Below are 14959 nucleotides of genomic sequence, written 5' to 3'. Positions count from 1 at the left end.
TGCAGACAGCTGCGACAGAAAACGTTAGGAACAAAGCAATACAACAATTAAGTGAACATGTCATGTGTTATGTAATTGAATGTAAATAGTGAAGAAATTCTAGCATTTCCAGCACCTAATTGCATATTTATACAAATTATACATACATTCTCAACAATTCTCATTTTTTGCCACGTTTGTTCTTCCTTTCTATGTAATGCTATAGAATTATAGGGTTGCTAAAATTTTTATTTATAGACAGAAGTGGTAAAATAAGCCGTCTGGGAATCATAAGAGACGACTCCTTGTGAGCCAGCTGCGCTCGGTACACCAGAAAAAGGCAGAATTTTTTAAATTAAATTAAATGACTAACCGGCAAGTCGACAGGTAGCTCAGATGGGAACACGGCCTCTCTTCCATACATCAAAAGAAAAGGTGTGCATTTGTTGGTTGTGTGGACCTTGGATCGGAGTGCAAAAAGCGTGGCATCGAGAAATGCATCCCAGTCATTTTGCTTCTCATTGACCAATTTCTTCAGGGCTCTAAAATGTAAACACAAAATATAATATAAAATGCAGTGCTCACAACACAAGAAAAAAGTATATGCAGGAAGAGTAATTGTGTGGGGGAAAAATGTAAATATATATAACATGGACATATATACACAGACAAAATGTCATGGTTAAAAAGTAAAATGGATGAAATGGAGCCATATTTTCACTTTGTCTTGCACACAATATCAGTACATCCTACCGTTTTATGTTATCATTTGTCTTTTCGTCCAGGCCATTTGTTTGGGAGTGATATGCTGCTGTTACACTCCTCTCAATGTGCGGCATTTCACAAAGCCTCTGATTAAGCTTAAAAACTAATTATAGCAGTAAACAAATGCACCACTCTCAGAACATAATCTTTTGTTTTTCCTGAATTTCGATAATAAAATATTTTATATTTATTTCATTGTGTCAACATTTGCTGAAACATTTAGTAAAAATGATTCAATTATTATGAATGAATTATTATATATTACACAGACTTTCAGGTTAAATCAATTTTCTTTACCTGTATTTTTTTTTACACACAAAATAATAAAAACATTACATATAGACTTATGGTATTCCAACACACTTACTTCATTGACAAATTCTCGTCCTTGATCAGAAAGGATTCTTTTTGGACATCCGTGTCTGTAAATGATGGTGCATAAATGCTTTCCAACTTCAGAGGCAGTTTTATTTCTCAAACGAAATGCCTCAACCCACTTTGAGAAGTAATCGGCTACAGTTAAAATGTACTGAAACCCATCATTTGTTTTGGGTAAGGGCCCAGTAAGGTCCATTCCAATGAGCTCCCAAACAGCAATCACCTACCAATATATAAAAATATATACATTTCATATATTTCTACTGACGAAGCTTTTCTGCACATTAGTGAATGCACTTACCTTGATACACTGCAGTGGTTGTGCAACAGTCAGTGGTTTCCCCACTTTCTGACACCTGTCACATTCCAAGACCTAAAGACATACATTTGTTAAGTTATTATGACACTTTATATTAATTATAAAATAAAATAACCACAAAAACCATACCCAATTTTGGACATCAACGGTCATGCCTGGCCAGTAAAACCTGGCACACATGGCATCCCGAGTTTTCATGATGCCCGACTGGCAACCCATTGGGGAGGAGTGAAACTCCCTAAACAAAACCCTGGCCTCCTCCATTGTTTTAATGGCCTTTCTGCTGCCTTCAAACAAGAGGTCTCCTTCTAAAATGTAAAAGAAACCACACAAAGATTCATAGTGTAAGCATATTTTGATAAGGTAATATAGTCTGTAAAATATAATATAGTCTGTCCTACCTACAGTGTTATTGCTGGAAGCACATTGTTATAAGGTTAACAGTCTATGAAACTATCCTACCTACAATATTAATGCTGGAAACATTTTCGGACTAACATATGATATAACTTTACTGACCTTTAATTTGAAACTTGGAGGCATATCTTCGGAGGTTTTGCCTCTGTGCTTTATTAAATGTATTTGGGTATGATCCCTTTAACAGAAACTGGTGCATGGTGTCCCACTTTTCCTCCATTGTACATAACTGAGCGTTGTAGAAATGACAGCGCAAACGTCATGAACGTTACATGATTATTTACTTGTATTTAAGAAAATTGCTTCAGAAATATAAAATAGCCAAACTGAACGAATGTTAAGCGTTAAAAGGTGCTCGTTTTAAGGTCAATCAACTAAAACCAGTTAGTGTAGGACACTGGAATGAACAGATGGATAAAATCGAGCACGGCGAGGCTAAAACAGACATTTGAAATCTCCACTTGTTAGATACACTCGAACAAATAGTAATATTTACGAGGTCTTTCCTAGGATATTCACAAAAATATTTAACAATTATCGAAAAAACACAATAAAATGCAAAAAGATTTACATTGCATTATGATTAAATACGATAAATGGGCAATACTCACCGTTATTCCAAGACAAAAAACAGCTGGCAGCGCAAAATTCTGGGCTACGCTGACAGTGACGTAAACTTAGCGTGCGCATGCGCAGTAGCCCAAGGTAGGACAGCTCGAGGGGTAGCACAGATTTTCAGAACACCGGCACACTGCATGAGCCAATAAGTGTTTGGTCAAACCAGACTGTCTGTCACGTTTGGCCACGCCCCCTCTCCCAGCTGTCACTCCTCCTGCTCCTCGTGTCTGTGTTGTTCCTTGCCCGTTATTCCCGCCCTGCTTGTCTGCCACCGTAGTTTCCCTCCGTCTGCCACGTCATCACCTTGTCTTCACCTGTTTCTACTTTAGTTCCGTGGACTAATAGTCCCTGTTTCCCATGTCGTTATGGGTTGTTTTGTGGTTCTGTTTGCCTTATGCCCGTCGCGATCTGTTTTGTCTGCATCGTGAGTATCCGAAGTTCAGCGTGTGTTTCTGCCTGTTTACCTATCGTGTTCTGGTTGTCCTCCCGATATGACCCATGCCTGCCCTTTTGACTTCGACTATGGAAGTCCCTTGAATAAATCTCCCTCTGCTGAGCGTTTGTGTCCGCCTGCTCCGCCCGCAGGCTGCGTTAGTCGTGAAGGTTCTCTTGTCTGAGGTTCATCAGTGTGCTTTAGCGTACTAAGACCTGTGACGGTCACAAAACTACACTTATGTAATGACAATATTTTGTTTTTGTGTAGCCCTCCCGCACAAAACAGGTGTTTTAAAATACTTTAAAGCACTTCTGAAGACTGCAGGAAAGATCTTTTACTAACAGTTTCCCTGTTTTCCAAACCCAACCTTCTGAAAATGGCTTTCTCAGTATTACCTTTAATCTTTCACATTTTATATCAAGGTGCTCACTGCTCTCTTGCCCTGTCCCGTAGGGTGAGCTTGAACTTTGAAACGTGACAAATTCGAAACTCATTCATCATTTCTAAAGAGGTGTGTGTGTGTGTGGGGGGGGGGGGGGGGTGATGTCAGTTTCTCAAATAACTCTCGTAACATGAACTGTTTAAGCCCAGTGAGAAACTGCTGACGAGTGTAACTTTTTTTTCTCAACGGTAAATACGGACACCGTACGGTGAAGAACACCAGAGCGGATGGCGTTAAAGCCACACCGGCCACGACGACAAGGACCTGAACAATACAATGAAATATCTTGTGGTTTTATTTAAAGGAATTCCTGACTCATGGTCCACATTTTGTATATTTGATATGTTTCCTATTGGCGTAGGTCTATGTTTCCTATAGGCGTAGGTCTTTGATCTGGGTATAATGGAGAGAGTTTTTAAACAAACTACGGTTCGTAGGCTCAAGGGAGGGGCATGTAGGTTTATATCTAATGGTAAATAAAGATCACTGTATGATCAATACACAAGACGTCAAGACGGCATTAAAATGATGGCTCGTGTCCTGGTTGTCGTATTTCTTGTAGCAACACTGCTCGCTGTCGTGTTTACCCGGGTTTGAGAGCAGACGCTCACGAGACGCCTCGCGCTTCATCTTCGCCGGGTCACGCTGTCGCGAGCGATAGAACCTCACCGTGTCACAGTAACGCACGCGGAAACCAGCGAACTCGTAAGACTTTCCGTGTTTTCACACTTTATTTGTGAAGTTTTATAAAGTGTTAAAGTTGGATGTTTAGGTGGTGGTGGTGTAAACCTGTGACTTAACAGGCAGAAAAACTTTCCGTTGGCTTCGAGTGGCAGAATTATTCAGTCACGGTGTTTGATTCGGTTGTGTCGCGTTTTGTGCCACATAAAACACGGCTTTAGGTTTTTATAACAAATGTAACGGATACAGTTTCTGCGATGCGTAGTACGATGTGTTCATTACTGTAGACTGTAACTTTATTTATTGTGCAAGTTTCACTTTAGAAATAATTTTTCTTCTGCTCCATTCTACTCTTTTAAGGAACTGTTAAAGCGCGCTGTTTGAACTGGACAAATAGGAAGGTTTGTTAACATGGTTTAATCATTTGCAGGTTAAAATGCGGTCAGGAAGCATCTAATAGATTAATGTAGTGGTGGAGAACGGAGCGAGGTAAGGCGATGAAGCCCAGATGAACTGTGAAGACTTTGAAGATTTAGCAGGTTTGTTTCTACTTGTTGTATTCTGACTTCTGGGTTTTTGGATTGTTCTAAACGCTGAACTTCATAGAAGAGAAATTGAATCCCATGTTTTTATTTATTTTCTTTTATTTTTTTGCAGTCTGATGTGTACCTAACGGGTTGTCTGAGTTTCTCTTTATTTCTTCTCCACAGGATGAGAGGATGCATCAGCTACCGCAAAACGAGAAGGATTGTGTTTTTCTTCCTGACGTCAGCGTTGGTTTTTTTCTGTGTGGTGATCAGATATGCGAAAGTTAACGAGATTAAGTACCTGAACAATGTGACGGAGGAGAAGAGCGCGAGGGAGGACCTCAGCCTCGCGCAGCAACACGGCATCAGCTGCTCGGATGTGTACGAGCTGGAGCCCGCGGCGGTGGGCAGGGCGCTCGCGCTCCGGAAGCAGGGTGTGGTGATGGAGAGTGACGACAGCGTGGTCAGCGCCACCTCCGACTGCGCCCTCTACCTGCGCCGCTACGCTCAGGTGCGCGCGTCCGAGGCCGAGCGCGCCTTCCCGCTCGCGTACTCGCTGGTGGTGCACAAGGACGCCGCTATGGTGGAGCGCATCCTGCGAGCCATCTACGTGCCCCACAACGTCTACTGCCTGCACTACGACCTGAAGTCTCCGCCGGCTTTCGCGGCGGCCGTGCGCGGCCTGGCCCGCTGCCTGCCCAACGTGTCCGTGGCGTCGCGGCTGGAGCACGTGCAGTACGCCGGCGTCTCGCGCCTCCGTGCCGACCTCAACTGCCTGGACGATCTGACGGCCTCCCCCGTGCCCTGGCGCTACGCCATCAACCTGTGCGGGCAGGACTTCCCGCTGCGCTCCAACGGCGAGCTGGTGCGGGAGCTGCGGGCGCTGGGTGGCGCCAGCATGCTGGAGACGGGGCGGCCCAGCGAGCTGAAGAAGCAGCGGTTCACGGTGCGATACGTGCTGCAGGACGAGGGCGGCCAGTACCACCCGCTCCCGGTCAAGACCACCCACCCCAAAGCCCCGCCCCCCCACGACATCCAGGTGTTCGTGGGCAGTGCCTACTTCACCCTCGCCCGAGAATTTGTGACCTTCGTGCAGCGGAGTCCGCTGGCGAGGGACTTCCTGGCCTGGTCCGAGGACACCTACTCTCCCGACGAGCACTTCTGGGCCAGCCTGATCCGTGTGCCCGGGGCGCCGGGTGGCATGGCCCGCTCCGATCCCGACGTCTCCGACGTGGAGAGCAAGACGCGTGCGGTGAAGTGGGAGTACCTGGAGAACTCTCTCTACCCAGCATGCACCGGGATGCACGTGCGCAGCGTGTGCATTTATGGCGCTGCCGAGCTGCGCTGGTTGCTGAATGGGCACCACTGGTTTGCCAACAAGCTGGACCCCAGGGTGGACCCCATCCTCCTGGACTGTCTGGAGGAGAAACTGGCCGAGAGGCAGCGGATGTCCGGGGCACGCTGACGCTCTGGCGCTTTCCTGCTCTCCAGATAAAACCCTGCTGATGGACGCTAAACACGAACAGCTCCTCTTGCCCTGGCCGGATAAACACTTCAACTATGGGGGTCATCTCAGGACATGACGCGTGCCTTAATTATTTCATTCACCTTTTCAGAGTAATTAGTCATGAAGGTTTGAAGTTGTGGAATAATTCTTGTCAAGGGAAGTTTACGTTGGAATAGACTCTTCACAGATGTAGAGTACCTAGCTCTTAGATCCAGCATGCACTAAGTGTCCTGCATCAACTGGGACTGATTGGCTCATTCGGGACACTTGGGCACCTTTTGCAGGTGCAGGCCCCGGCCCCATGACCCCAGTAGCATGGAGATTGTGGAGCACATGGGCATCATAGAATTTTAGCTCCAGGAAATTTTGCTGCATAGGATGTCTGGCCCTATGGGCCCCTTTTAGTCATCACTGGTGGATTGCCAAGACTGCTGCTTAAGACTACGCTGCTTTGTGACATAATCCAGGAAAGTTGTTCATAATCCACATGGAGGATTGCTTTCTACACAGCATGGGTTTTTTTTTTTTTTGGTCTTAGCTTTGTAAAGGGCCACAAACAATTTGCTTTGCAGTGTCTTCATGTCTTGGCACGTCTAAAATTCCTGTTCCTTGCAGTTTAGCTGAGACTACACAGGTTGAGTCAGCTCATAGCGACGTAGTGCCTGGCGTGACGAGGGCCCATGTGCCTGCTGTCTGGGCCGAGTTCACACCAAACGCACCTGTGCCGTGTCTTGATTTCCCAGAGTTCCCACTCTGCTGACCCAGGCTGCTGGGTCCTTGTAATGGCTGTGTGTGGACAGTGTGTGTGCACATGATGTCAGCTCTGTTGGTCCTGATGCAGCTGTGCAGAGTTGAACGCACATGTCTGATTCCATAAAAAGGGCATTACATCAGGAGGTCGGGTGTGGGCGGAGGGAGGGGGTGTGGGCGGAGAGCTGTCTGAAGTTGATGTGGTCACTGTTGGACAGTTGGATGCATACACTGTGTGTGTGTGTGGGGTGGGTAGGGGCTTCCATGTTTAGCTATGTGTGAACAGTGAGAATCAGATTGCAGTCAGCATATGAACAGTCATCTCAGCTGTCCTCTACTGCAGTGCTCCAGAGAGCACACACACACACAGTGCAGCAATGTGTAAAAGCCTCTGCACCCATTAAAGTTGTGATTAAAACTTTCTGTGACGTCAGTGTGTGTTTATTTATCATTTTGGAGTGTTTGTTTATCACATTCCTGTTTATTTGTTTGTCAACAGTGTCTCTGTGGTAAAAGCTTCAAGGATTCCTCTGGTGATATTGTTTTTAATGTCTTTTGTTCAGTGGGCCCTCCAGGGCCGCAGTAATTGGGCGGGCGGGACTCTGTCCTGCCTGTTGTGTACAGGGGCAGGCGTAGGCCCTCCTTATGTTTCAGGGTGTTTGAAGACATTGTTATACTGAGAGATTGTTCACAGGTCAAAAGGTGAAGGTGCGGTGAGCAGACACGCCCTGGCTACATCCACCTGCACATTCTGTTAAAAAACAAACACTCCATTTTTAGTGTATAAAGTCTGTTTGCATTCATATTTGCTGCGTGTCATGTAGCAACACCCACCTGGTTTCTGCTCCACCCAGATGAGGTACTTTCTCCTTCAGTGCCGGTCGCATGCGTCACAGCAGGAAAGATCCCCATGCAAAGGATCAAGATGTATTGGTTCGTTCTTCATGATTGCTTTAGCACAATTTCAAATTGGTTAATTCGTAGTCACACAGAACCACACAGGGGAGAGACAGAGCACCTCCGATCCAAAATATTAAAAACTTCACACAACTGCATGGCTGGTGTAGACATGTGGATTTAGTGATTTTCGTAATGTCAGAAATGACTGAAAACGGAGGGATCTTTCAAAGGAAATGGTAGTAATAACAGGAAGCAAAGGACTGAGGAAGTGGCTTTGTGGGACTCTGTCCAAACACTAAGCTGTTTCCTGTCACACCCTTGTGTGTGTGTGTGTGTGTTTGACAGCTTGGTGAGCCAGAGCTTAATCTTTTTATATATATGCTGCTATATGCTGATAGCACTTATGGGTGGGTTTCAAAAGGGGTGGGTTACAGTGTTCTGCTGAGAAAATGTGGTAGTATTGTGAGTTGCTGCTGGAAACTTCAAGTCAAAGTCTGAGAACAGAGAAAACGAGCACAAAAGGGGCTAAAACAAACCAAACTTAGACCAGAAACACATGAGAACTCTCAACACTGAACCCTCAAACACTAAACCCTCAAAGATAAAACCAGCAATAAACCCTTAAACATAAAACCAACACTAAACCATCATGTATCAAACTAACGCTGAACCCTCACCTACAAGAGTACAGAAAACAACATCACGGAGGAGAACTGGAGGAACGAGGCCAGTCAGACGCAGACGTTGGGGAACAGACGCCTGTTCAAATATGAGGAAGAGGGAACGGCTGATGGAGCAGAACCAGAACCAGAACCAGAACCAGATGAGGAAGGTGAGATCAGGAAGTGAACACAGGGTCAGGTGACACACGCACAGGGCAGACGGACAGGGCAGGACACGTCTAGGGGACAGACATATAGGGGAAAGAGTATCTTTGAATAACAGATTTGTAGTGAGTGAGTATTTTACATGTTCGACTATGGCAGCTGTAATTCTAGTATGCTGCAAACATTTTGTGTAGCTCTGTGTGAATCAGGAAGAACTTCAACTACTGATGAGTTTGGTGGTTTATCTACACAAGTGGAAATAACAGACAGGAACTAAACCAGCAATCTGTAAATCTGCAACAGGAGAAAGCACAGACACAGACACACATTGCCGGACCATAAGATCCTGTGGTTGGAACCAGTGAGATCTGTTGTAGTACTGTTAGAACCTTCAGATCCAGGCTGATGTGAACATGATTTATTTACTCACATGGCCTGCTCTGTTTTCTTCTCACTTGTGCACACAGGTGTGATGCATTTGTGTTTTCACACGCAGGGTGTGAACAGGACACGTTTGTTGCTTTAATTTCTTTTTGAGATTAAACACCCACCGTCTGCCACGTATTCGCTGTAGCCAATGAGCAGGGAGGGGGAGGAGCTAAGTACAGAGCAGGTGATCAGATCCCAGGCAGCAAATATGGTTTAACACTGATAAATATGCAAATCACACTGAGTAATAGTGCCTGCCAGTACTGAGAATATATATATATCTTTGCATAATAATAAATACATATATTTATTATTACATTACAAATGTTATTATATTATTACATATTTATGTTTTTTTGCAGGTGCAATAGCCGTATGGCTGTATGGTTTTATATCATTTAAAATATTGTCCATTGTGAAAGCTGATTTAGAAGAGAGAAGTGCTAAAACTGATCTGTGATGTCAACGACTCATCTGAGATGTCAACGACTCATCTGTGATGTCAACGACTCATCTGTGATGTTAACGACTCAACTGAGATGTCAACGACTCATCTGAGATGTCAACGACTCATCTGTGATGTTAACGACTCATCTGTGATGTTAACGACTCAACTGAGATGTCAATGACTCATCTGTGATGTCAACGACTCAACTGAGATGTTAACGAGTGCTTGGATGTTAACGACTCATCTGTGATGTCAACGACTCATCTGTGATGTCAACGACTCATCTGAGATGTTAACGAGTGCTTGGATGTTAACGACTCATCTGTGATGTCAACGACTCATCTGAGATGTTAACGAGTGCTTGGATGTTAACGACTGCCCATGACGCAGAGTCAAGTGAAAAGTGAGGTATACTGCACATTAAGGTAAATACTACAACAATCTCACAAAGCAATCAGAAAAGCCTAGCAACAAGGAGCAATATGACCAGGTTTTATGTACTTTATTGCTCTTTTATAATGTGTGTGTGTGTGTGTGTGTGTGTGTGTGATGAGAAAGAAAATGTAAATGCAAACTCCATCTATTGGCACACGCTTACACACATCACACATGTGATAATCATCACAAATACACACACACACACACTATTTCTCTGGGTTGTGTTTCTACATGTACACACACTTCACTTCCTCTGTTGTTGAGGCCAGGGCTTTTGTTCAAAGGACAAGCTTTCATCAGTCCAGTTTCATACAAACTCATACACAGGGCATCAGTAGAGTTACCACAGCGGTACACCTGTACACCTATACACCTGTACACATGTACACCTGTACACTTGTACACCTGTACTTAACAGGGAATCAACGCTGAGGTAAAATGAGAAAGTGTGTCTTTCATGGAAAAATGAGACACATACACACTCACACACAGACTAGAGAAGGTTATATAGACATACGCACAATGGGAAAATGAGAGTGAAAAGAATGGGCCCACACTGGGCAGGACAGCGGTGTGGTGCCAGGAGCTTTGTTCTTCATCCTTCATCATTGTTGGTTCCTCTCTTTCCTCCTGACGTTCTGACGCACTGCACAATTTAACCTCGTTAATCTTACACATGCTTTTCTTTGAGCGAAGAGTGCAAACACACACACACCTAATGACTAACTGCTAGAGGCAACACCGCAGGGTATTACACACACACACACACACACACACACACACACACACACACACACACACACACACACACACACACACAGTTAAATGAATTTGTTCAGTAAAAACAGTGCTAGTTGACCCTCCTCGTGCAGCTCTGGCTCAGGTGACTTCTGTGACCACTGGAGCGTTTGCATCAACACTGCTGAAATTGGGCAACACTCAACACGCAGACTCAACACTCAACACCCAGACTCAACACGCAGACTCAACACTCAACACGCAGACTCAACACCCAGACTCAACATGCAGAATCAACACCCAGACTTAACACCCAGACTCAACACTCAACACCCAGACTCAACACGCAGATTCAACACTCAACACGCAGACTCAACACGCAGACTCAACACCCAGACTCAACACCCAGACTCAACACGCAGAATCAACACCCAGACTCAACACCCAGACTCAACACTCAACACCCAGACTCAACATGCAGAATCAACACCCAGACTCAACACCCAGACTCAACACTCAACACGCAGACTCAACACCCAGACTCAACACTCAACACCCAGACTCAACACGCAGACTCAACACCCAGACTCAACACCCAGACTCAACACGCAGACTCAACACCCAGACTCAACACTCAACACCCAGACTCAACACGCAGACTCAACAGCCAGACTCAACACTCAACACCCAGACTCAACACACAGACTCAACACTCAACACCCAGACTCAACACACAGACTCAACACTCAACACCCAGACTCAACACTCAACACGCAGACTCAACACTCAACACCCAGACTCAACACGCAGAATCAACACCCAGACTCAACACGCAGACTCAACCCTCAACACCCAGACTCAACACTTCACACCCAGACTCAACACCCAGGCAGCCTCAAACACACGCACACACGCACACACACGCACACACTCATGCTCAAACACACATACACACTCACTCACTCACTCACTCACTCACACTCCTGCTCCCAGACACACACGCACACACACACACACACACACACACACACGCACGCACATACTCCCCCCCCACACACACTCACACATGCTCACACTACCCCCCCACAAACTTACACATTGGCCCTCACAATCAATCACAAATTCACCCCCGTACACAAACACTTCCACACACACTTTTACACAGACTTACACACACAGACACCCCCCCCCCCCCCCGCACACACAGGCAAACTAGTCTCACTGTCATAAATGAGTTTCATGTTGTTGATCTCACTGTTATAAATGAGTCTGATGTAGTTAATGAAAAGAAACGACCCACACCAGGCAGGACAGCTGTGTGGCACCATGTCATAAATTAGACATACATTAGTCTGATGTAGTTAATCTCACTATCATAAATGAGTTTCATGTAGTTAATCTCACTGTCATAATGTAGTTTGATGTAGTTGCTCTCACTATCATAAATGAGTCTGATGTAGTTCACCTCACTGTTATAAATGAGTCTGATGTAGTTTCACTCATGTATGTTTTTTTGCATGTTTCTTTTTTAATTTAATTTAATTGTTTTGTTTTGTGTGTCCTGATCTCACAGGACACAGTTTTGCTCATCATGGCAAACCACCATTAATGGACTTTTTTGGGAAATGAGAATGAATCTCCATGGGTGGTCTTTCGTATTCGAGCTCTGGTTAACTGTCCTCAGCACACAGAGCTGAGTGTGGACGTGTGGTGAGTCTTTGTCCCACTGGCCCCAATGCCTCTATTCTGCTGAGAAACTCTTCAACCTGCTCCTTCACCTTTGTGACTTTGGCACATGGTTACAGGCTGCGTCGCTCTGTGATGTTTGTTGAGTATCCCTTGTGCATAACTGGTGACAGGTTCCCACTAGCTTTCTAGTTAAAATAAAGCAATGCTCAACTTTTCCTTGTTCAGCTCATCAGAGTCATCTATGTACACTCCCTCCTACACACACTTAGATGTTAGGATTCTGCTGACACTCATGTGCACTACAATGCAGTGTGCTGATGTCACATCCCACAGTGTACTGATGTCATGTCCCAGTGTGCTGATCTCACGTCCCACAGTGTACTGATCTCATGTCCCACAGTGTACTGATCTCATTTCCCACAGTGTGCTGATCTCATGTCCCACAGTGTGCTGATCTCGCGTCCCACAGTGTACTGACCTCACGTCCCACAGCTGTACTCCTGTCCTTCAGTGTACTGCACATTCCTGCAGAGTTTAATTCAGACATATTTTAGTCCTTGATGTCCAACTCAGCCTTCATGTCATAATAATACCAACAGAAAGCCACACAAGCGTTCCTCTGCGGGAGGCATTTCTACTGTCTGTAATAGTCTCCTAACTGAACTCTGTTCAACAGCCACCCCTCTCTGTCCAGTCTGCTCTCTCTATGAGCTCAGAGATCAAGCCCACATCAAGAGACCAGAGTCAGGTGTAATTCAAGAAGCTCTAGTTTATTTACGGCAAAGAGACAGGGTGGAGGCAAGTGGTGTGTGTGTGTGTGTGTGTGTGTGTGTGTGTGTGTGTGTGTGTGTGTGTGTGTGTGTGTGTGTGTGTGTGTGTGTGTGTGTGTGTGTGTGTGTGTGTGTGTGTGTGTGCGTGCGTGCGTGTGTGTGTGAAGGCCAGAGGGATGATATAGGGAACCAGTTGGAACCAGTTGTAAATTAGCCAGCAGTTACTGGTTTTCAGAAGTTCCAGAGTAATCTTCTTATAGCAACAGAGTGTAACACTCAAAGGTCAGAGGTGATAAGAGAGAGTTGAGTCATCAGGCTAGGCAGCGTCTATGCCTCAGTTGAACGTGATCTTCATCCTAGACTAACAGAGTGATTTTAGCCTCACAAAAAGACTCTACCTCCTCTAGTTTCTATTCCTCTAGTTGCTGTTTCTCCAGGTGTCCTGAGGGTTCCCGCTACTGTGCTGCGTCGCTGTGTCCTGAGCGATGGTTTGTTCCGTTTCTGTTCTCTGCCTCTCCCTTCCTGTCCCCACGTCCCACCCTGTCACACTTTCATTCTTTTATGTGTGTGTGTAAAGACCTTTAATTACTGTTGCGTGGGAGGAGTGATGTAGAATGAAGCTAGCCTTGCCTGTTACAATCATGAACTCCTGAAGGCACTAGAGCTAGCACTAGAGCAAGCACTAGAACTAGCACTAGAGCAAGCACTAGAACTAGCACTAGAGCAAGCACTAGAGCAAGCACTAGAACTAGCACTAGAACTAGCACTAGAACTAGCACTAGAGCTAGCACTAGAACTAGCACTAGAGCTAGTCAGCAGAACAGCACATGTGGAGCAGTGCAGTGTACCAGAGTCCTGTGTGTCTCTGATAGTGTGATAGTGTCCTGTGTGTCATTGATAGTGTCCTGTTTGTCTCTGATAGTGTCCTGTGTGACACTACCACCTTACACTCACTGATACTCTGTGTTCTCTGTGTGTTAACAATGTCATATGACAGGAATAAATTAGACTACATTAACAATGACATGAATATGAAAGGATTGTTGAGTGTTCTTGGATTTGTTACTTCAATCTCAGGACGGTTTGCATTTTAAGAATGCATGAGAACACACATTAATTAAATAGTAATTGAACCCTGCAGTGCTGAATTTTAAAACGGTTTATAATGAAACCACGTATTATCTTACATTCATATATGTGCATAGTCTCTATAAAGGTATACAGAAATATATCTACGGCTACATACCGTCTTTTGACGTGCAAAAATTAGAACCTAACAGTGATCAGATGACTCTCTGCAGATCAGTGTATGACATTGTTTACACTGTAGTGTGAATCAGTGGCATTGCTGCCAAGCTGGCTGGCTTCCTTAGACAAATTACTTAAACAAATATGAATAGCTGTAAGAGATGGACCGCAATATTAACCCATAAAAATCGAATACAGAAAATAAAGAGTAATTGTTTTAACTCTTATTATTATTATTTAAGGCCTTTGAGTTAAATAAACAACACACTCTAGACAAAATGCTACCAACCTGCTAAACAAAGACTTCCCGTTGAAACAACAGTATAACAGCACATCCAAATGTGTTTTATTGTGATTTTTAAATGTTTTTCTATATGTTTTCAACACCTTTGAGCTATCTGTTTGGGGTGGGGCTCTTTATTTTAAAACATGGATGTGTTACATTATATATACGCGTGTATTATATATAAGCCACAAACATCACAGCAAAAAATGGGTGTGTCTGAAATCGTGTAGTTCTCCACTTCTGTACAGCACCGTTTTTAGATCACTGAGTGATTATGTTCAGAAAAAAATGCTGAAATCTACAGTAGGTTAAAGTGAGTTGGACTCTAAACTCGCTGCTCCATCTATTATTTAATCGCTCATGGCCC

At 44.6% G+C, this 14959-nt stretch overlaps 3 protein-coding genes across 8 annotated transcripts in view; all 3 read left to right on the top strand.

Moving 5' to 3' along the window:
- The window catches only part of ptpra (protein tyrosine phosphatase receptor type A), a 90319-nt gene that overhangs the window by 55235 nt on the left and 20125 nt on the right, over positions 1-14959 (top strand). The gene's annotated exons all lie outside the window — the stretch shown is intronic.
- On the top strand, positions 2740-7240 carry LOC143482404 (beta-1,3-galactosyl-O-glycosyl-glycoprotein beta-1,6-N-acetylglucosaminyltransferase 4-like). Of its 6 annotated transcripts, XM_076980745.1 has the most exons (5): positions 2821-2900; positions 3366-3423; positions 3917-4059; positions 4466-4574; positions 4746-7240. In XM_076980745.1, the coding sequence occupies exon 5, from the start codon at positions 4747-4749 to the stop codon at positions 6025-6027; it is 1281 nt and encodes a 426-aa protein (XP_076836860.1). In that variant the 5' UTR covers positions 2821-2900; positions 3366-3423; positions 3917-4059; positions 4466-4574; position 4746; the 3' UTR covers positions 6028-7240. The 6 variants fall into 6 exon arrangements, with proteins under 6 accessions (XP_076836858.1, XP_076836862.1, XP_076836860.1 ...); XM_076980743.1 differs by lacking the exon at positions 3366-3423 and having other exon boundaries at positions 2740-2900; XM_076980746.1 differs by lacking the exons at positions 2821-2900; positions 3366-3423 and adding an exon at positions 3582-3783.
- LOC143482406 (uncharacterized) lies at positions 8157-14095 on the top strand. The gene is made up of 3 exons (XM_076980748.1): positions 8157-8551; positions 9338-11286; positions 11373-14095. Exons 2-3 carry the CDS (start codon positions 10885-10887, stop codon positions 11937-11939), a joined length of 969 nt encoding a protein of 322 aa, XP_076836863.1. The 5' UTR covers positions 8157-8551; positions 9338-10884; the 3' UTR covers positions 11940-14095.

This window comes from Brachyhypopomus gauderio, chromosome 18 (assembly GCF_052324685.1).
Source record: "Brachyhypopomus gauderio isolate BG-103 chromosome 18, BGAUD_0.2, whole genome shotgun sequence".
NCBI lineage: Eukaryota > Metazoa > Chordata > Actinopteri > Gymnotiformes > Hypopomidae > Brachyhypopomus > Brachyhypopomus gauderio.
Note: the sequence above shows the minus strand (reverse complement) of the source record. Positions and strands in the feature narration are given on the sequence as shown.